We start from the raw sequence: 22,916 nt of genomic DNA on the forward strand, positions 1-22,916 counted from the left end.
AGGTTAAATACCTAATGTGACCATACGTCCCGTTTTGAACAGGACCATCCCGTTTTTAGATAGATAGTCCCGTTGTCCCCAAGCACAGCTTCGGGACGCCGAAATGTCTTATTTTCAGAAAGAGAGCAACGGGACATTTCAGCATCCCGATGCTGTGCTGTGCTGAAGCTGCGAGTCAATCACAGAGTCTGAGCTCTCTCCCTGCTTCCCCGCCATCACCGCAACAGGGCCAGGCCAGGTGCATGCAGTGACTGCACAATGGCCATCCCACAAGCCTTCCCCCTCCCCCCCCCGACATCAATTCTAACATCAGAGAAGAAGTCCCGGGCCAGCCAGGCATCGATTGGTTGGCCCGGAACTTCCTTTCTGATGTCACAATTGACACTGGGGGAAAGCTTGTGGGCTGGCTCTTGTGCAGTCTCTGCATGTGCCTGGCCCTGTTGCTGCGTCGGTGTCGGGAAAATAAGGAGAAATTGGCGGCATCAGTGGCGTGCGGGGGAGTAGGCAGGGAGAGAAAAAGAATGAAAGAAAAAGTTAGGGGAGTGTGGCGACAGTGGCTTGGGGAACAGGGAGAGAGAAAAAAGAAATGAAAGAAAGAAAGGGGGGGCAGGGAAAGAGAAAGAAAGACAGACAGAAAGAAAGAAAGGATGAACAGTCAGAAGGAAGTACAACCAGAGACTCACCAGACAACAAAGGTAGGAAAAATGATTTTATTTTCAATTTAGTCATCAAAATGTGTCAGTTTTGAGAATTTTGCACTATATTTGTCTATTTTTCTATTTGTTACTGAGATGACATTGCATATTTTAAAGTCATCTGCCTTGATCTCTTTGAAAACCCCCAAATATAAATGATAATTTACATTTTCTCTGCATACAGTGTGCTTTGTGGGTTTTTAAAATTATTTTATGGTTACATTATGAATTAATAAGATTGTGGGCACATGAAAAATGAATGGAAGAAATTGGGGGCGGGGCAGAAAATTAGTAGATGTCACATTTTGAGGAAAAAAATAAATGGTCACGTTAAGCATACCTGGCCCATCACACCATCAACTTTACTCTTATGCTGTTAACTGGGTTCAAGCCATGGGACATCAAGGACACAACAAAGATGAGAGAGGCAGGCAACAGATAGTGTGCCAATGAGCAGAGGGACAGAGACATTGCTAAGCCAAAAAATGTATTTAGTCCGCTAAAAATGCTTTCCTTTCTTTTCTTTTCTTTTTACTGCACAGTCACATGCAGAGGGCAGCTGAAGATCTAAAGGTGGCTGGATTTTAAAGCTTTAATTTTTGAGGGCATTAGCTTTGCCTATGGATTAAGACTAGCAAACATTTTTACACATTTTCACTTCATGGACACTGGATCACTAAAGTTACTCAGTAACACGTTTTTTCATCACACTTCAAGAAAACTCTGAAAAAAGAAATAATACCGCAAATCTCAAACTCCACCTCTCACTAAAGCCAACTACCCCAAACAAATAACCTTACCCATTTCTTACTCTTTTTGAAAACGATCAATTTTTTTTTTTTTTTTTTTTGTAAGTTCTTGTTGCAATACATCTTGGATAATTCTTTTGTAATCCGCCTTGAACTGCAAGGTAACGGCGGAATAGAAATCCCTAATGTAATGTAATGCAATACTTGATGGACAATTTTCTGGCCTAAGTATTACAAAAGTTATTTTTGGTATGGCACGTTGAACAGGTGAATTTGACTCCTTTGGCTGCATGAGTTATGTGACAAGTGTGATACTGCATATGGAGAGAACCGAGCCCGAGCCGAACAGTTTGAGCATTCCAACAGTCACTTTTGCAGCAATCCCTTTCATAGTGCACACTTCCATGGAGACAGGGGAGAGCTGTCCTACTGCTCCCACCCATGATGTAGGCCATTGATGGCTAACCTTTTTGAGCCCGAGTGCCCAAACTGCCGCACAAAACCAAAGAATTTCCTCAAAGTGCCAGCACGTCAATTAAACCTTAATAACAAGATTTTAGTATCTAAAAACTCTTTATAAAGTTGCCTGAACTATGTAACATCATTTTTAAAGGTTGGAATCTTTGTATTGTCAGAGAATCAATTTGATTCACAATCCTTTGGTTTTCATTTCAATTTATTGGCAATTTATAATGTTTTAATGATTTCATTCAATTTAATGAATTTAGGAAGAATTTTATTCAGTTACACAATATATTTTAAATGTATTATTCACATAACATGTCAAATGAATCCTGAGTAAAAAAAAAAGATAAACTTCTTAAAACTGTTAACTGTGTCAAGACTCGGTGTGTATTCCCAAAGAGTCTATACATGTTTTTTTGTAAAATTTACAATCAAATTAGAAAATAGTTAAATCATTACATTTCTAATAATATGATGTAAAGAAAACAAAAGAGCTTTCAATTAAACCAACTGTTTTTATTGGAAATTCCAGATTGGAATACAACAGTGCCATGTAAAGTCCCTTTTTTAAATAAAATCTTTAAATAATATTTAAATAACTTAGAAAGTGTCTTAACTGCAAACTGAAAATACTGCTTCATGTAAACATATGCATTGGGCATGCTCTGAAAAAAATTAATGTGATTTTTGTTGTTGCATGCATGCTGATAACTTGTCAATCCTTGGCTCATAGTGCGTTAATTTCAGAGCAACACATGCAGCACTCATGTCATCCGTTAATCTGTTTCTAGCATCAGATTTTATATGATTCAAAGCCGAAAACAGCTGCTCACAAGCATAGGATGACCCAATCAAAGTAAGAAGAGCAATCCCAAGTGTTTTCATGGACTTAAAATTGTCTGGCAGAGAATTCCACGCTTTTAGGATTTCATTTTCAGAACTGCTAGCAGTGATTTCATTTGTCACCCTTTCACACTCAATACGTTCAAGAGCCGCACGCAGGTCATTGAATTTACTTTTCCAGATAGAGCTTTCTTGAAATTCCAGTAGCTCCATTTCCAAATTTTGAATATCCAACCACTGTAAGCAGGAAAGATCAAGATCTTCAAATGTGGACTTTTCTGGGGAAGTTATAAATGAAAGGGTTGTCTCCATCTTACGGAACTGAGAAAATCTTTTACTAAAATTCTCCTTTGCTTCGGCTACAATGGTGGAATATGCTTTGTGGATTTCCTGGTGTTTTTTATGACTGTCCACAAATGTTGTAGAATTATCCAAATGTATTTTTAGGTTGGGAAAATATTTTAGCTGTCCACTCTCAAGGTCTTTTTCAAAAACATGCAATTTTCTCTCAAAAGCTTTGATGTCACTAAACATGCTTTCTGCTGTTTTTCCCATGCCTTGTAATTTTTTGTTTAGTACATTAAAGTGGTTAGTAAAATCTGTAAAGAACATGAGGTTGGTAAGCCAGGCCATGTTGGTGAGTTGAGGATAGTCTTCCCCCTTTTCGTTCATAAATAGCCTAACTTCTTCCAAGCAGGCCACAAATCTCTCTAACACTCGTCCTCTGCTCAGCCACCGGACATTATTGTACATCAGTAAAGTGTTATATTGTGCCTGAACCTCATCAAGAAGGGCTTGAAATTGTCGAAAATTAAGAGCACGCGCCATGATGAAGTTCACCATTTTTGTTACATCTTTGAGGACATCGTCAAGTTTTTTGCTGCTTTCTTTGGCGCAGAGAGCCTCTTGATGTATTATGCAGTGAAATTGAATCAGTGGATGTTTTGCTTCCTTAGCAAAGAAATGAATGAATCCTGATGTTGTCCCCACCATGCTAGGTGCTCCATCGCTAGTAACTGAAACCACTTTTTCTGGACTTATGTCTAGTGATGAAAAAGCCTCCATCACAGCATTGTGGATATCTATCCCTTGTGTTCTTCCAGGCAAAGACAGCAGTTTTACCAGCTCTTCTCTCATGATGTCACCAGTAGCATAACGCAAAATGAGCGCTAGTCTTGCAGGTTAGTAATATCTGTACTTTCATCCAAGCACATGGAGTAGAAGGGTGCTTTTTGTAAGTCGCAAGTAAGCTGTTGACTAACATCAGCAGCCATTCGCAGAACCCTATCTTTTGCAGTATTTCTGCTTAGCGGCATCTCAGAGATGCGCTGCACAATTTTATCCTTGTTTTGGAAATCATGGAAGAGTGAATTACTCCCAGCCAAAATTGCCTTTTTGATAAAATCTCCATCAGAGAGGGGCTTACCATGTTTTGCCATGCACAGTGAAATTTGAAAGTTGGCAACTGTAAGATGATTAGTTTTTGAAAGATAGTTGCTAAAACTAAGAGACTGGGAGTGATATTTCTTTAATTTTCCTACAAGGAACTCTTTTCTTTGAGCTAAACCAAGTTCAGCAACACTGTTATGGTTGGTCTCAAAGTGACGTTTGACACTTGATGTGCGACACTTTCATTACACATAATACACAATGCTTTCCCACTGCGTTCAATCACTCCATATGTCTCTGTCCAGGCCTCTTGGAATGGTCTTCCACTATCTGTTTTTGCTTTTTTTGCTGTACTCATTTTCTTTGTTCAAGACTTCAAGTCTACAAAAAGATAAAATTTGTATAATAAAAAAAATCTAATGAAGTGCTGTATACAAATCCGTCCCCATAAAAAAATATGTGATTGGGGAATTTTACTAATTGTAGACATCCGTTTTGGTCAAGAAATATACTGTCCGGGTAAAAACCGGACTTGTGCAACCTGAGTGTATGGGAAAAGGACTTTTATTTTTCATTATTGGAGCCTTTGTTATTTTATTATGATGTTTACAAAAGCACTGTGAAGGGCCACATATACACTTTACTGTTTTTTGCTATATTGAGTTTTCCATAAGGTACAGCGCAGAGGATTAGTGTGTTGGTTGTTCACAGAGAGCCCAGCCCTCCTCTCAGCTTACTGAACTTCTCTATGCAATCATCATAAGCAGCTTTTTTATTTCCTCGAATTTAGCATGTCCCCCATGGAAGATACAGAGGTTTTTACAGAGGAACACATTATTAGACACATTAACATCCCCCCATATCCTCACCTCTCTAGCATGGGAGCACTAGGAACTGTTCCTGATTACAGATGTCACATGTGGAGTCACACTACAGCCTCACTGAGTTCCTGTGACAGACTCAGTGTGAAGCTTCTCTTCCTCCCCCCACTTCCCCCTCACACACTGCCTGGCTCATAGGATACTAAGGGGAAGACAGGCAGGCTAAACATCCACTCACAGGACTGCAGCCAGCACAGGAGGATGGGCCGCAGCCCACCGGGACAATGCCCGGTCCTCCCAATGGCCAGTCCGGCCATGTTGCCAGGTGAGCTGCAAAGCAGACACCGGCACACTCGCCTCCCGCCGCGCCGTATATCTTAATTGCGGACTAGAGAGTTGCGCGGGGACAGAAATCCCACCCGTCCCCACCAAAGTCTCACCCGTCCCCACCCGTCCCCGTGAGGAATCCCACCCATCCCCACCCGTCCCCGTGAGGAATCCCTCCGTCCCCACCCGTCCCCGCGAGGAATGTCCTCCGTCCCCGCCCGTCCCCGTGAGGAATCCCCTCCGTCCCCGCCCGTCCCTATAAACTTCAGAAATAGTTATTTCATTTAATTATGCTACTGAATTAAAGGCTCTGGTAGAAACCCATTTACAAATAAGCAAAAAGACTTTATTAATTTGGAAATATTAATTGGGAAGAATACACACTTTGTAAACGGGTTTCTACCAGAGCCTCTTTTGTTTATAAATTTTTATCAACACAACTAATATACTACTTTATCCTGAAGCAAAAAAAAAAGAAAAAATGAAATAGAATTCTTTTCCTACCTTTGTTGCCTGGTTTCTGCTTTCCTCATGTTCTCATTCAGTTCCTTCCATCCACTGTCTCTCTTCCTTCTGCGTCTTCCATTTGCTGTTACTGTGCCTCTTCCTTTCTCCCCCCTTCCAAATTGGTCTGGCACCCATCTTCTTCCCTCCGCTCCCCCCATAGTCTGGCATCTCTGTCTTCTTCCCTGCCAGCGTCTTCTCCCCACTCTCTCTTCCCCATTTCCTTTCAGCATCCTTCTCCCCCCATCTTCCCAATGTCCTGTCAGCGTCCTTCTCCCCCCTCTGTCGGCACAGAGCCGAACGGAAGACTTCCATTCGGCTCTGTGCTGCAAGCAGAGCAGATAGGGAGAAAAGCCGCGCGACTTAGTACATCCAGCCCCGCAGGAACCCCGCAGCCCTTGGAGACGTCCCCACGGGATCCCCGCGACCCTAGGGGGCGTCCCGTGCAGCTCTCTATTGCGGACCTTCCCGCGTGCCAGCTGCAAGGCCTTCGCGTGCCATAGGTTCGCCATCGCTGGTGTAGGCAATGGGTCCAGGACAGTGGCTGAAACGTTGGTTTCTACCTGACAAAAATGCAGTGAGACCTGAAAACCTGTAACAAGCACAATGCCAACTGCAGAAACCCCGACAGAACATCTAACCCAGCTCCACGGGGAGAACATCTTTAAACCTACCAGAGACCTTTCCATTCTATGGACTTTCACAACAAAATTCAAATTTCTGACCAACTGACTTTGCCGCCAAAATTCAAATTGGTGGACTGCCCTGTTGCTAAACAGGTCAGAGAACCCATTATTTCCAAGTCACACTGCAGACTTCAGAGCAAACCCTGAAGAAAGCCGCAGAATGATGGCTGAAACGTCGGTTTCTACCTGACAAAGACACAGCGAAACCTAGAAACTTGCAACAAGCACAATGCCAGTTGCGGAAACCCTGAGAGAACATCTAACCCAGCAACATGGGGAAAACATCTTTAAACCTACCAGAGACTTTTCCATTCTATGGACTTTCAGAACAAAATTCAAATTTCTGACCAACTGAATTTCCCACCAAAATTCAAATTGGTGGACTGCCCTATTCCCAATCAGGTCAGTGAACCCACTATTGGGGGGAATCTACCTGAGAAAGTTTATTTGGGAGACAAGAGGAAGTGTCAAAATGGCATTGTGAGGCTCAAGGATGAAGAGGACAAATATGCAGAAACGGATAAGGCTAAACTGCTTAACAATTATTTCTGTTCTGTTTTCACGAATGAAAGAATGGAGGTAGGACCACCGAAAACAAACACAAATGGGAATGGATGTGTGGTAGATCAGGAGAGATTCTATGAAGACTGCTTGCGAGGAGCTAACTAAATTAAAAATAGACATAAAAATTGCCGCTGCTGGGTCAGACCAGTGGTCCATCGTGCCCAGCAGTCCGTTTCCGCGGCGGCCATTAGGTCAAAGACCAGTGCCCTAACGGAGACTAGCCTTACCTGTGCACGTTCTGGTTCAGCACGAATCTAACTGTCTTGAATCCTTGGAGGGTGTTTTCCCCTATAACAGCCTCAGGAAGAGCGTTTCAGTTTTCTACCACTCTCTGGATGAAGAAGAACTTCCTTACGTTTGTATGGAATCTATCCCCTTTCAACTTTAGAGAGTGCCCTCTCATTCTCTCTACCTTGGAGAGGATGAACAACTTGTCTTTATCTACTAAGTCTATTCCCTTCATTATCTTGAATGTTTTGATCATGTTCCCTCTCAGTCTCCTCTTTTCAAGGGAGAAGAGGCCCAGTTTCTCTAATATCTCACTGTACGGCAACTCCTCCAGCCCCTTAACCATTTTAGTCACTCTTCTCTGGACCCTTTCGAGTAGTACGGTGACCAGTGCTAGACGCAGTATTTCAGGTGGGGGAATACCAAGGCCCGGTACAGCGGCATGATAACCTCCTCTAATATGTTCGTGATCCCCTTCTTAATCATTCCTAGTATTTTGTTCGCCCTTTATGCAGCTGCCGCGCATTGTGCGGACGGCTTCATTGATTTGTCAACCAGTACTTGCAAGTCTCTTTCCTGGGGGGTCTTTCCGAGTACCGCACCAGACATCCTGTATGCGTGTATAAGATTTTTGTTACCGACATGCATCACCTTACACTTATCCACGTTAAACCTCATTTGCCATGTCGCGGACCATTTTTTGAGCATGTTTATGACACGTTGCAGGTCTTTGCAATCCTTCTGTGTCTTCAGTACTCTGAATAACTTTGTATCGTCTGCAAATTTAATCACCTCGCTTGTCGTACCAATTTCCAGGTTGTTTATAAATATGTTGAAGAGCACGGTTCCAAGCACCAAACCCTGTGGCACTCCACTCGTGACGCTTTTCCAGTCCAAGTATTGTCCATTTACCCCCCCCCCACTCTCTGTTTCCTATCTGCCAACCAGTTTTTAATCCACATGAGTATTTCACCCTCTGCACAAGTGCAAAAGAGGAGCTTGGGAATTTCAGGCCAGTTAGTCTGACCTAGAGGTCTGCACGGGAACGGGGATTGCAGGATTCCCGTGGGAGTCCCGCAGGAATCCCCCCAACTCACGGGACTCCCACGGGGACCCCCCCTCTGGCCCATGGGACTCCCATGGGGATGGAAGGCTTTGGAAGCAGGGTTCGTCCATATAATATAATGGACACGTCAGCCTTAGTAAAAGAGGGGGTTTATAAGTTAATTACCTGAACAGAAAACAAAAAAAGGGTTCCACCAAAGAGATTCCACAAGGAAAACAGCAGCACAAACACAAAAGAAACTGTGGAATCGATGATCCTGTCAGAAGTAATTGCTGCTTTTTGTGGGGACGGGCGGGGATGGAGGTAATTCCTTGCGGGGATGGGTGGGGACGGAGAGGATCCTGACGTGGACGGGTGGGGACGGAGAGGATCCTGGCGGGGATGGGTGGGATTTCTGTCCCCGCGCAACTCTCTAGTCTGACCTCGGCAGTAAGAAAACTAATGGAAATGCTTCTTAAGTGGAGGATAGCAAGATTTCTAGAATCGAATGCACTGCAGGACCCAAGGCAGCATTGTTTTATGAGACACAGGTCTTGTCAGACAAATTTGATTGACCAAACAGTTGGATATGGGAGGGGTGCTAGATGTAGTGTACTTGGATTTTAGCAAAGCCTTTGACACGGTGCTGCATCGGTGGTTGATAAATAAACTGAGTGTCCTCAGTATAGGACTTAAAGTGATGGACTGGATTAAAAACTGGTTAAGTGGAAGGAGATGGAGAGTAGTGGTAAATGGAGTTTGCTCAGAGGAAAAAGATATTGTTAGTGGAGTGCCACAGAGATCTGTCCTTAGGTTGACTCTTTTTTAACATCTTTGTGAATGATAATGCGGAAGGTCTGTCTAGTAAAGTTTGTCTTTTTGCAGATAATACCAAACACTGTGATAGGGTAGACACTCCAGAGGGTATGGATAATATGAGGTGGAATCTAGCGAAGCTTGGTCAAGTAACTGGCAATTAAGTTTTTATGCTAAAATGTAGGGTCATGCACTTAGGCTGCAAAAATCCAAAAGAAAGGTTTAGTATAGGGGGCAAAGTACTTCTGTGTATGAAAGAAGAGCAGAACTTGGGGGTGACTGTGTCTGATGATTTTAAGGTGGCAAAACAGGTAGAAAAGGCAATGGTCAAAGCTAGGAGGATGCTAGGTTGCATAAGGAGAGGAATGGCCAGTAGGAAAACAAGAAATGATAGTGCTGTTGTACAAGTCTCTGATGAGGCCCCATTTGGAATATTGTGTGTAATTCTGGAGACCTTGAAAAAGATATAAATAGGATTCAGGCAGTCCAGAGGGCCACTACAAAATTGGTTAGTGGTCTTTGTCATAAAGCATATGGGAACAGACTTATAGACCTCAATTTATATTTTGGAAGAAAGGCGGGAGGAGAGAGGATATAATAGAGATGTTTAAATATCTCCATGATATTACTGTATGGGAGTGGAGTCTTTTTCAAATGAAGGAAAACTCCAAAAGGAGAGGGCGTAGGATGAAGTTAAGAGGCGATAGGCTCAGGAGTAAAGTAAGGAAATACGTTTTTACAGAAATGGTGGTAGATGTGTGGAATAGTCTCCCGGAAGAGATGGAATTCAAAAAAGCGTGGAGATCTCTTAGGGCGAGGAGATAGTGGATGCTGTGGATGGACCATTTGGCCTTTATCTGCCGTCATGTTTCTGTAATATATCTCTAATATCTGCATAGTTTGTTTATTGCTATATTGTTTCTTTCCTTTTCTAATAACAACTTTCAACATCTATATAGTGATCCTCTGTTTATCCCATGCTTTCTTGAATTCTGTCATTGTTTTTTTTCTACACAGCCTCCTGCAGAAAGGCAATCCAGGCATCTGCCATCCTTTCTATGAAAAAGTATTTCCTGATGTTGCTCCTGAGTTTCCCATCCTCAAACCTCAATTCATTACCTCTAGTTCTACTGCTTTCCCCTCTTTGAAAAAATTACTTTTTCATATTAATATATTTTAAGTATTTAAATGTCTGTGTTATTCTCCCCCCAATCTCTTCTTTATTCTAGTGCAGGGGTAGGCAATTCCAGTCCTCGAGAGCCAGAGCCAGATCAGGTTTTCAGGATATCCACAATGAATATGTATGAGATGGATTTACATGCACTGCTTCCTTGAGATGCAAATCTATCTCATGCATATTTATTGTGGAAATCCTGAAAACCTGACCTGGCTCCGGCTCTCAAGGACTGGAATTGCCTACCCCTGCTCTAGTGTATACATATTGAGGTCTTGAAGTCTTTTCTTATGCATCTTTTAGCACAAGCCCCATATAATTTTTGTCACCTTCCTCTGAATCACCTCAAATCTTTTGATGTCCTTAGAGAGATACGGCGTCCAAAACTGAACAAAGTACTCCAAATGAGGCCTCACCAATGACTTTCTTCTACTGGCTATGTAGCCTAGCAACCCTCTGGCTAAAACCACTACCTTGTCGCATAGTTTCACGGCCTTAAGATCTTCTGACACAATCAACCCAATCCCTCTCCCAATCTGTGCTTATCAGAAAAAACTCTGGTCCCCAGCTGAGGACAGCTGTGCAATGACTATTTTTAAGTGAGCTGGAAGGGAAGATAAAATAAGGGGGAAAATCCTAAGTCTAAATGAAGGCTTTTGGCGCTATAGCTACAGAAAAGGTGAGCCCACCGGGACAGATCGAGAAAAATGCTTGAGTACTTGAATAAATTTATGTAAACCATTCTGAGTTCCCCTGGGAGAAGAATGGTAGAGAAATTTGAATAAATTAAGAGGTTGGTTCTGATTAAGCTGGAAGCCAAAAGGAGCTGAAGAAAAACTGGTGGGCCACAATAAAGCAAATTTAAAAACAATGGAAGGCATACTAAATCAGTGGCAAAAGCATCACTGTGAAGAGAGATTTTTAAATTCCCATTTTGTTGAGACAGATCCTGTTCTTTTAACTAAAAAAAAATAAAAATAACACGTGCACAAGTGCAAAACCTGAAAAACAGAGAAAGTACATCACAAACACTTTTCTTGTTAAGCAAAGTAACATTGCATGCTACTTCACTGTGAATATCCAAACATTACAATACAATAAACATGACCCTCCAGAGAGGAGACCGCATTTGTCTTGGGTTTGACTAGACTGGAGCATAAAATCTGCAGCTGCTCTGCTCTGCTTATTTCGGGGAATTCTGTGCCTGAGGCTCAAGCGGGATACATGCATATCCTCACCTAGCTTGCTGCGACGGATCTCATCTGGTGAGACAGGGCGCAATTTTCTTTCTGCTTTGATTTCCTCTAGTATCCTCTCGTGGAGGCTCCGTGGTCGTTGTGGAGTCGGCTTTAGTTTTCTAGCAGCAACCTTTTTTAATAAAAAGAAAATTTTTTATTAATTTTCCAAACAGTGCAATATACTTATTAGCAACCAGAGAATAAAGCACAGAACGCACATTCAACTTATAAATATATTCATACATTATCTTTATCCCACACACCCTTCTATTAAATAATCAGTAAATCAATAATACATATTTTTACTTTCAAAATCCTTATCTTATATAATAATAAAGTATTCCCTCTCTCCACCCACCCGCCCTGGATATGAATAGAAGTACACCAAATTAAAAAATCAAACCAACCATTTATACTGCATTCATAAAAGATGTCAATGGTTCCCAAACCAATTTAAATATATGACCATGTCCTAATAACTCCGCATACATTTTCTCATTCTTATATGTGGAGCATAAATTTGCCTACCAAAAAGAGAAATTAAGACAATCATGATTTTTCCAGTTATGCATTATCATCTGCATAGTAGTCCCGGTCATGACTAAAAGAAGACGACTTTTGAAACAATCTATCGGGGGTTTAACATGTAATAATATTCCGCATATGACCAGCTCATATGTTAATGGGAATGAAAATTAAAGTATTGCATTAATCTGTTCCCATATCGATTTCCAAAAACTGAGAACAACATATGATCCAGCATCCCTATGTCTAGATGACAATGCCAGCATCTATTAGATTTAGAACTGTCTAATCTAAGTAACCTAGAAAAATGGGGAGACCCAATGATCCACAGTGAAACAAAAACAAAAACTGTGGATACAGATGTTCTGGAGATAATTTACTAAACACTGACATATAAAACCATGAAAATTCTGGAGATAATTTATTAAACACTGACATATAAAACCATGGAGCAGATTTGCATGCCTTTCATTTCCATTAAATGCAAATCTCTCTCATGCATATTCATTAGGGCTAGCCTGAAGACCAGACTGGCCTGGTGGTCCTCCAGGACAGAGCTGGGAACCACTGATCTAATATATGAATGCCTGCCTGCATCCAATGCTTCCAAAAGATCCCAGAACCGCCTATTTGAATCTTGGAGTTTACCCATAGTGATTGACAAGTGAACTTCGCTACTGGAATATCAGTTAATTTATCAATAAATTTCAAGGTTTTCCAAGTATCAAATAAAATTTTATTGTCCTTAGCATATCTAGGTAATTTGATACTCAGTACATGAGACAAATCGCAATGGGGACATAATTTGCCATTCTAAATATAACCAATATGGGAGATTTTCCTTGAGCTCGGGGAGGATCCAATACATACCCTGACGCATTATATAGGCTTTGGGAAATTTGGGAAATTTACCCCACCCACCACAATTAGTTTTTGTAGTGATAATAAAGCAACTCTCGCAGTTTTACCCAGCCAAATAAATTTAGTAAGAATACTATTTATCTTTTTCAAGTTAACTTTCTACTGAAAAGAAAAGAACTGCATTACATACGGGATTTAATGGCGGCCGGGATCGAATGAAGTCCAAGATTATTTCGTGGGCGCTCTTTTTTAATCGAGGAGGAATATCACCTTGCACCTGCCAAATAAATCAAGAACAGACTTTGTTTCCATTTACTGTATCAAGACCACAAGGACTAAAGAATACTGTTCTGGGCTTGAAGAGACAACCATAGTAAAAGCTACTGTGTACCATCTGTGAGGATGGCAGTGCCAGCCATCGTATGATAAAACAAAAGAGGAAGTCAACTGTAGACAATTTGTTTTCACAAATCATTCCAGAAGGCTCATTGTCACAGTAAAATGTACACACTACCATCCCCATTTTAGCTCTCCCTCACATGATTTTAAAAATGCAGCCTGTTTGAATTTCAACTGTATTTCAGTACAGTGTTCAATCTCAGAAGGAATAGCACTGCAAACAAATTGTCAAGAAAGTTAAATAAATGAGGAAATTACATTACATTAGTGACTTTTATTCCACCATTACCTTGCGGTTCAAGGCGGATTATATAAGAGGTTATCTGGACATTTCCAGAAGTGTTACAGAGTAGAGCGGGGTTACTTCGGGGGATTGAAATGCTTCCTGCGGCGTTAGTTTGTCTTGCTGGATTTCTTGAAACTTTGCAGTGACACTGTACACAATATAAAAATGAAAGTGTTCTCCTTATTTGGGATATTAACAGGGAGCTAAGGGATTCATGGTTGCCAAAATCTTTTACAGTCAAACCTCGATTTACGAGTAACCCGGTTTGCGAGTGTTTTGCAAGACGAGCAAAACACTCAGCAAACTTTTGACTCGTAAACCGAGCATTGACTCGATTTGCGAGCCCCCACCCGACCTGACCCGACCGCGGGAACCAACAGTATTGCTCCCCCCGAGGCCACCGGCGCTTCTATCGTCTCTTCCCCCCCCTCCCCGACTGGCTCTGTCCTTACCCCTGCACCGCTGGTGATAAAAGTGCCTGCTGCCAGTCTGCTGCTGAGCCTTGAGCAGCAGACCGGCGGAAGGCAATTTTATCACCGACGGTGCAGGGGTAAGGACAGGGCCAGTCGGGGAGGGGGGGGGAAGAGGTGATAGCAGTGCCGGTGGCCTCGGGTGGAGCATGGGAGTCGGGGTGCGTCCGGCAGGAGTGAGCCAGCACTTGAGAATCCCAGCAGAGGGGGTAGTGGCATCCGGTGGGGGGGGGGGGGGGGTGCAGCGTCCGGGAGCGGCAGAGCCAACAGTGTCCAGTCGGGCTCTGTGGCGGCGTTTGCTTAGCGAGCACCACTCGCAGTGAGAGGCAGCGAACAGCAGCAGAGGAGGAAATTGGAGGAGCCGCGTGGATGGGTCTGTGGCAGAGGCAGCTGTGGAGGCGTCCCTAATGGTAATTAAGTTTTTGGGGATGTGGAACAAATTGTTCAAGTTTACACTAACTTTTATGGGAAAAGTTGATTTGATATACGAGTGTTTTGATTTAAGAGCATGCTTTATGGAACGAATTATGCTCGTAAACCAAGGTACCAGTGTATATGGTAATTAGGGGAAAAGCAGAGTGTATAGATAAATTCTACAGGTTGAAAGAATGAATGAAAACAATTATCAACCACAAACAAGCGAACAATTTTTTTCTAGATGTTTTGATCATTCCTTCAAGCTGGGTGTGGAAGAAGTCCCATCCCATGACTTTCACAAGCGCCTCTCACAGAGGCCCTACTAAGACAGGAAAACAGCTCAGAGACAGAAAAGGCTAACTTCAAACCTTTCACAGTTTTGTTCCCAGAATAAGCCTTCACCCTTCAGGAAGGAGGAAAAAAACCCAGTATTATTCTGCATTATATTCATGTCCACTAAATAAAATCAGTTGGAATTAATAAAGATCACCTTCAATGTATGAATATCCACAGAACCAACACGCCACAACAGCAACGTTGGGAAGCAACAGCAGCAAACCTCAAATCTACTTACCATATGCTGCTTCTAGAGGTAAACAGTACTTTACACAAACACATAGGAAACAGCATAAGCAGCGGAACGCTGCTTTGTTTGGGGCCCAGGAGCTCCACCTTGGCGCGCAACCTCTAAACCAGGGGTGTCCAACCTGTGGCCCCCATGGCCGCATGCGGCCCCGTGAAGTATTTTGTGTGGCTCCAGTCGAGGGCAATGCAGTGTTTTCCTCTGCTGCCCCCGGGTGTTTACTGTCTTACCGGCTCCCTCCTCTGTCTTGCTGCAGCGTTTGCGCGGCCCCAGAAAATCTTTTTCAGTCAATGCGGCCCAGGGAAGCCAAAAGGTTGGACACCTCTGCTCTAAACAGTTCCTGAGTTCCTCTCGGGTGCTTAGGGATAGAATCTTCTGGTATAAATGATAACAAAGGATCCTTTTCTTCCATTGGTTTTTCACACAGGCTTTGCATTTGAAGCCAAGCTTTTTGTTCACAAGCCAATACTGAGAGAGTGTCATTCAGTCAATCTATTCTTAGGAGATTCAACGGTACTTCTGTTGCTCTGGGAGCCCTTCAGGTTTCAAACAGACTATTTTACTTTAGACATAGCATCTTCATCATTATACAGCTTGGATATATGCATCACAGACAGAGTGCAAACACACATGGTGATGTAGGAGAATTTTAACAACAAAGATTTATACCTTTCAAAAATAACAAGACTGTAAATGTATTTTCCATATCTTTTAAATTTATATAAATTATGAAGGTGAAATAATTCCACCGTTAAAATAATTTGTCATGGCACTACTGACAGCTCAGGACCTCTGCTAGCCATATGCAACTGAAGGAGCCATGTTCTGCTTCAACCAAGGAGACCAAAACAACATGAAAATGTTGCAGTCACACAAACTGCTATTTCTCAATAAAACTGGACTATCTGAACAACCGAAATTAACCGATACAGATAGAAACAAAATTGTCTGTAGCTTCTATGGTCTTGACAAACAATGTATTCACCCAAAAAGCACACGCTGGTCAACATGGTGTCTGCCAGAAGCCATCTCTCAGCATCTTACCTCTGCTTGGTTAGAAGGAAACGGTGTCTTGTTTTTTTAAAATTTTATTTGTTGACAAGCACATACATATGCTTTGAAATACAATGGTTCATGAGGCTAATGCCAAATTGGTATATTTTCAGAAGCAGGAACATCATAGTCTTGGGGCTCCTTTTACTAAGGTGCGGAATAGCGCGTGCTAAATTGCCCCGCGTGGTAGACCTTAACGCCAGCATTGAGCTGGCGTTATTCTAGAAGCGTACTGTGTGGTGTAGCATACAATAATTTTGTACATGCGCTAAAAACGCTAGCACACCTTAATAAAAGGAGCCCTTATGCTCTGAAATGATCTTCTCTTTCTTATCTTCTATTATCCATTCCCCTTTCCCGCATTTCTGTTCTTCTAGCTGAGTCTTGCTATCTATTTAATGGTTCAGCAAATTTTTCAAATCTCAATTTTTTTTGCATTTAAAAAGGCCTCCCATACTTTATGAAACCTTTCACATTTTTGTCTCCTAATGACAACAGTCTTACTCGTCTCATATTCCACATTCTGTTAATCACAGTTTGTACATAAGAATTGCCGCTACTGGGTCAGACCAGTGGTCCATCATGCCCATCAGTCCGCTCACGCGGCGGCCCTCTGGTCAAAGACCAGTGCCCTAACTGAGACTAGCCCTACCAGCACACGTTCTTGCTCAGCAGGAACTTGTCTAACTTTTTCTTGAATCCCTGGAGGGTATGACAGCCTCCAGAAGAGTGTTCCAGTTTTCCACCACTCTGGGTGAAGAAGAACTTCCTTACGTTCGTACGGAATCTATCCCCTTTCAACTTTAGACAGTGCCCTCTCGTTCTCCCTACCCTGGAGAGGGTGAACAACCTGTCCTTGTCTAAGTCTATCCCCTTCAGTACCTTGAATGTTTCGATCATGTCCCCTCTCAATCTCCTCTTGTCTTACCTTGCAGATAGAATTTCTTCCAATTAACAGCTGGTTTGCTTGTTGCCACTACTAGACACAATACACCTGATGACAATCTATTTAAAATGTAGAATTTAAGATCCCTCACCATGTCTATCATCTCCTTGATAAGATTCCTACCTCCCATCCCCAGAAATTCTATACTACTGGACAGTCTCACCACATGTGCATAAAACTCCTAGCTTGTCCACACCTCTGCCAATACTTCATGTGCTTCCCTTGAAAGATTTTGACTTATTATTGAGGAGTGAAATATATCCTGCATAACAATTTATAGCCATTTTCTAATAAAGAGGCTGAAATAGACAGTTTAGTTAGTTAGTTATCAAATACAAGCAAATTTAAATAGCACCCTAGTTTCAAAAGGCAACCATCGACTCGTGTTTGAGTTCTAGCAATTTGATGAATTACAGATCTAAAAAGAGATCAGTTTTGTGCTAGTTCAGTAAAGTCCTCCAGCATCTTCCCGATGGTTGTTTCTCAACATGTCCAACCATCTGATTGCAGGTCTCCCTCTTTGCCTGGTTCCTTCGAACTTCCCAAACATAATGTCCTTCTCCAAAGATCTTTTTCTTCTGACAGTGTGACCAAAATAAGACAGTCGTAACTTCATCATTTGGACTTCAATCAGTTTACCTAGTGACAATTCTTACCAGTTAGTTTCACCCAGGCCAGATCCCCATACTTAAAACATGTTTTGGAGGTTCATTTCATGACAGCACTAGGGAAGCATACACTGTACATATTTTTGATAATAGCCCTTTTGTCTCTGAATGTTTCATAAATAATTCCTTATAAGCTGACCCTTTTTTGAATTGCACGGCCTTCTCCTAAGAGGCCCACTTGGAAATTTCTTCCAATCTGTATACCGTATACTCTTGCTCAGCAAATTGTATATCTATAATTTTGCTTCCTTAATGTTTCCGCACTCTGTATTTCCTCTGACTATCTGCACATTGTAACTCGTTGAATGTCCAGCTCTCTTGATTGTAAACCGCCTAGAAGTCGCAAGATTGTGGCGGTATAGAAGAATAAAGTTATTATTATTATTCTTTGCTTAAATCGTCTATTGCTACCACTTCACGATATAGTGTCATATCTGTAAATACTGAAACAACTCCTTATATCTAATCCCAAATTGCTGTTTTAATTTCTCAAACTGGATTATTTTTATCATCCATGACTGTCTTAACCTGCACAGACCCTCATCCTGCTACCTGGAGAACCCTCCGCTCTACCCCACGATGATGCCTAGGTAGATGTCCATATTAATGCAAATAGGTTCCAGGATTGAGAATTTCTTATCCACTAGCAAATTTACTATAGTTGGCATCCCAAATCTCCAATATGCATTTAATAAATGTATTCTTCAACTATGCTAATGATTGTATTTTAGCAGATAACCTAGTTAATGCTGCCAATGGGGCACTTATCTTGCTTGATCCTCACCCAACTCATTGCTTACTCTCATTACATATTCCCTCTACTCCAGGGATCTCAAAGTCCCTCCTTGAGTGCCGCAATCCAGTCGGGTTTTCAGGATTTCCCCAATGAATATGCATTGAAAGCAATGTATGCACACAGATCTCATGCATATTCATTGGGGAAATCCTGAAAACACGACTGGATTGTGGCCCTCAAGGAGGGACTTTGGGGACCCCTGCTTATTCCATACATGCACTAAGTTGTGACGCTTGGTAATATCACTTCAAGACAGGCACACCCAACTTTCCCTTCCCCATCTGATTAATTCAGAGAACTCTCATGCTTCTTCTTTAATTTAATATGTTTTTGCCTCAGCTCTTGTACTTCATTTCTTTTCTTTCTTCAAATGAATACTTTCACCCCTTCCCACAAAGTGTAATGCTGCGTCTCTATAATCATAACACTGAAGGCACTCTTGAATTTGTTCCTTGATCACTTTACTTAACTTTAGCTAGTCCAGCATCTATCGTTTAGTTTCTATAAGGGAGCATATAGGAGACTGTCATTGTCCATTCAAGAAACTCCCTCTCTGGACCACCTTAAGGATTCAGGTTCTCCAGTACACAACAGAAAGGGGCAGAGTTCAAGCAGGGCAGATACCAGTATAAATCTGGCACTAAAAAGGAAGCCCAGATGTCAAGTAGCCCTTGGAGACAGTCCAGTATTATCTGTTGGAGTGACACTTCTTGCTCATCATGGACCACAAATCCCTCAAGTGGATGGCTCACCACAAGGAGTAACAGGCAAACAAAGAAAGCCTCACCTTAGAATATCAAAGTACAAAAGAAAGGCAAGGGAGGTGTCCTTTCAACCAAAAGTAAATCTTTATTATGTCAAAAAATACAGTCCCAACAAGGATCCTGGTTTTGGCATGTGCAAACGCCTTCCTCAGGGGACGCTACAAAACATGTAAAACACAAGTAAAAAAACATTTAAATTATACAAATAAAATAAAATATCTAAGAATAAACATTAGAGTGACATGCATGTGTGAAATGTAGTGTAGGATGAATGTCAATGTAAACTTAAAATCTTCAAAAATGAATGGTAAGTGACCATAAAACAGTTTGAATACATGGACTATGGCAGTTTGAACTATGGCATGTTAAAAACACAACGAAATATACTTATCACGTCTACACGTGAATGCTAACCATAGGCCAAGCTAAAAGCATTGGATAAAACACTGACATTCATCCAGCCTACTTTGTTGAAAGTGAAACGAGTGGCTGGAGAAACAGAAGAGAAGCTAAAACGTAACCATGTAGAGGGAAAATATACATAGTGAGCAGGGCAGGATTAATTCTTCGAGGGCCCCTAGGCACCAGAGTATGCTGGGCCCCGCCCATGCCCCGCCCCCATTTATCTGTTTTCTTATTTACTTCTTTATTTCCATTTGTATTTCTTTTTTTTTTTAAATTCAAAACAGAGATTAGCATACTATGCAACCCCCAAACATCTCTGAACAAAACCCCCCTTCCTTCCCTTCCCACCTACTTGCCTAGGACTTTAACTCTAAACCCTTTCCATACATATATAAGAGTGTTCAAATGCATTGTAAAGCAATAATACTATCCGAAACATAAGTCTATATTAATAACCAAGTTTGCAACTCCTCTCAACTGCCTCACTCTGTCGTCCAACTGTAACCCATATGTATATATAAAAATACATACATATGGGTAACTACTCTAGTATGTTCCACTCCATAACAAAACAACAAGGCAAGCATTCCAAAGAATCCAAAGTGGAACAAAAGAAGATCGGCAGCCAATAAGGAGATTCAAATCAGGTATATTCAAGGTGCTCCCAGGAACAATGCCTGATGCATTTCACCAAACAAGGCTGGTCAACGCTAACAGAAAACCATGTCTTTTATACACACAGGACACAGAACCACCTCACCCAGTATGGAATAAGTAATCACAAACTAAACTCCCTCCCTCCTTTTTACAAAAGCACGGAAGAGGTTTTTAGCGCTGGCTGGCAGGCTGAATGTTTTGTGCTGTCCTGACGATCATAGGAATTCTGTGACCATCGGAGCAGTGCAAAGCATTCAGCATGCTTGTGTTATAAACTGAAGGAACGGTACAGTTTAGGGGTGAAGAAACAGTGGTGCATATCCCCCAATACTGAACAAAATATAAAGATAGCAAATGTAAATTTGAAAAAAAGAGAACAAATCATTTTACAAATTAACAAATAAAAATAAAACAAAAAATGGAAAATAAGGTACCATTTTATTGGACTAATACATTTTTTAATTAGCTTTCAGAAGTCAAACCCTCTTTCCTTAGATCAGTAAAGCACAGTTACTTACCGTAACAGGTGTTATCCAGGGACAGCAGGCAGATATTCTTGACTGATGGGTGACGGCACCGACGGAGCCCCGGTACGGACACTTTTAGAGTGATTGCACTCTAAGAACTTGGAAAGTTCTAGAGACCGCACCGCGCATGCGCGAGTGCCTTCCCGCCCGACCCCGACGCGCGGTCCCTCAGTTAAGATAAGCCAGCTAAGAAGCCAACCCGGGGAGGTGGGTGGGACGCAAGAATATCTGCCTGCTGTCCCTGGATAACACCTGTTACGGTAAGTAACTGTGCTTTATCCCAGGACAAGCAGGCAGCATATTCTTGACTGATGGGTGACCTCCAAGCTAACAAAAAGAGGGATGGAGGGAAGGTTGGCCATTAGGAAAACAAATTTTGCAAAACAGATTGGCCGAAATGTCCATCCCGTCTGGAGAAAGCATCCAGACAATAATGAGATGTAAAAGTATGGATTGAGGACCACGTAGCAGCTTTGCAGATTTCCTCAATGGGCGTGGAACGGAGGAAAGCTACAGATGCTGCCATAGCTCTAATTCTATGTGCCGTGACAGAACCTTCCAGCGTCAGTCCGGACTGAGCATAGCAGAATGAAATGCACGCAGCAAGCCAATTAGATAGCGTACGTTTAGAAACAGGACGTCCCAATTTATTCGGATCAAAGGACAAAAAAAGTTGGGGAGATGATCTGTGGGGCTTAGTACGGTCTAAATAGTAAGCTAAAGCCCGCTTACAATCCAAAGTATGAAGAGCCTGTTCCCCGGAATGAGAGTGAGGTTTAGGGAAAAAAACAGGAAGTACAATAGATTGGTTGATATGGAACTCAGAAACAACCTTAGGGAGAAACTTTGGATGTGTACGTAGAACCACCTTGTCGTGATGAAAGACAGTGAAAGGTGGATCAGAAACTAGTGCATGGAGCTCACTGACCCTCCTGGCAGAGGTGAGAGCAATAAGAAAAAGTACCTTCCAAGTGAGAAACTTGAAAGAGGCAGTAGCCAAGGGTTCAAATGGAGGCTTCATCAAGGCGGAGAGAACCACGTTCAGATCCCAGATCACCGGAGGTGCTTTGAGAGGTGGTTTCAGATTGAAAAGACCTCGCATGAATCTGGAGACCAGGGGATGAGCTGAAAGGAGTTTCCCCTGGACTGGCTCATGAAAAGCCGTAATGGAACTGAGATGAACTCTGATGGAAGTAGACTTGAGACCAGCAGTAGACAGAGAAAGCAGATAATCCAATAGAGGTTCCACAGCAAGAGACTTGGGGTCATGATGATGTAGGAGACACCAAGAAGAAAACCTCGTCCACTTTTGATAGTAACATTGCAGAGTGGCTGGTTTCCTGGAGGCGTCCAAGATGGAGCGAACAGGCTGAGATAACAAAAGATCAGTTGAAGTCAGCCCGAGAGATACCAAGCTGTCAGGTGTAGAGATTGCAGGTTGGGATGGAGGAGGGTTTCCTGATCTTGTGTAAGCAGAGATGGAAACAGTGGAAGTAGAAATGGATCCCTGGAACTGAGTTGAAGTAGAATGGAGAACCAATGCTGTCTGGGCCACCGTGGTGCAATCAGGATCATGGTGGCTCGTTCCCTCTTTAATTTGAACAAGGTCCGAAGCATGAGAGGCAGAGGAGGGAAAGCATAAAGGAACAGATTGGACCAATCCAGAAGAAACGCATCCGCTGCCAGACGGTGAGGAGAGTAAAGTCTGGAGCAGAATTGGGGCAGCTGATGATTGTGAGGAGCTGCAAAAAGGTCCACCTGAGGAGTGCCCCATTGTGCGAAGATGGACTGCAGAGTCGATGGGTCGAGAGTCCATTCGTGGGGTTGGAGAACTCTGCTGAGCTTGTCCGCTAAGTAGTTCTGTTCTCCCTGAATGTAAATCGCTTTCAGGAATAAGCGGCGCGAGGATGCCCAAGACCAGATTCTCTGGGCTTCCTGGCATAAGAGGCGAGAGCCCGTTCCCCCTTGCTTGTTGATGTAGTACATAGCCACCTGGTTGTCTGTGCAAATTAGAA

General features: G+C 42.3%; 1 protein-coding gene across 3 annotated transcripts in view; it reads right to left on the minus strand.

Annotated features, from left to right (window-relative positions):
• The window catches only part of SPIRE1 (spire type actin nucleation factor 1), a 297,110-nt gene that overhangs the window by 83,659 nt on the left and 190,535 nt on the right, over nucleotides 1-22,916 (minus strand). For all 3 annotated transcript variants that reach the window (XM_033934118.1, XM_033934119.1, XM_033934117.1), the window contains exons 7-8: nucleotides 13,121-13,207; nucleotides 11,545-11,674 (exon numbers count right to left, since the gene is read on the minus strand). In XM_033934118.1, the coding sequence (XP_033790009.1) occupies nucleotides 11,545-11,674; nucleotides 13,121-13,207 (217 nt within the window). The remainder of the gene's footprint in view (nucleotides 1-11,544; nucleotides 11,675-13,120; nucleotides 13,208-22,916) is intronic.

This window comes from Geotrypetes seraphini, chromosome 2 (assembly GCF_902459505.1).
Source record: "Geotrypetes seraphini chromosome 2, aGeoSer1.1, whole genome shotgun sequence".
NCBI classification, from domain to species: Eukaryota; Metazoa; Chordata; class Amphibia; order Gymnophiona; family Dermophiidae; genus Geotrypetes; species Geotrypetes seraphini.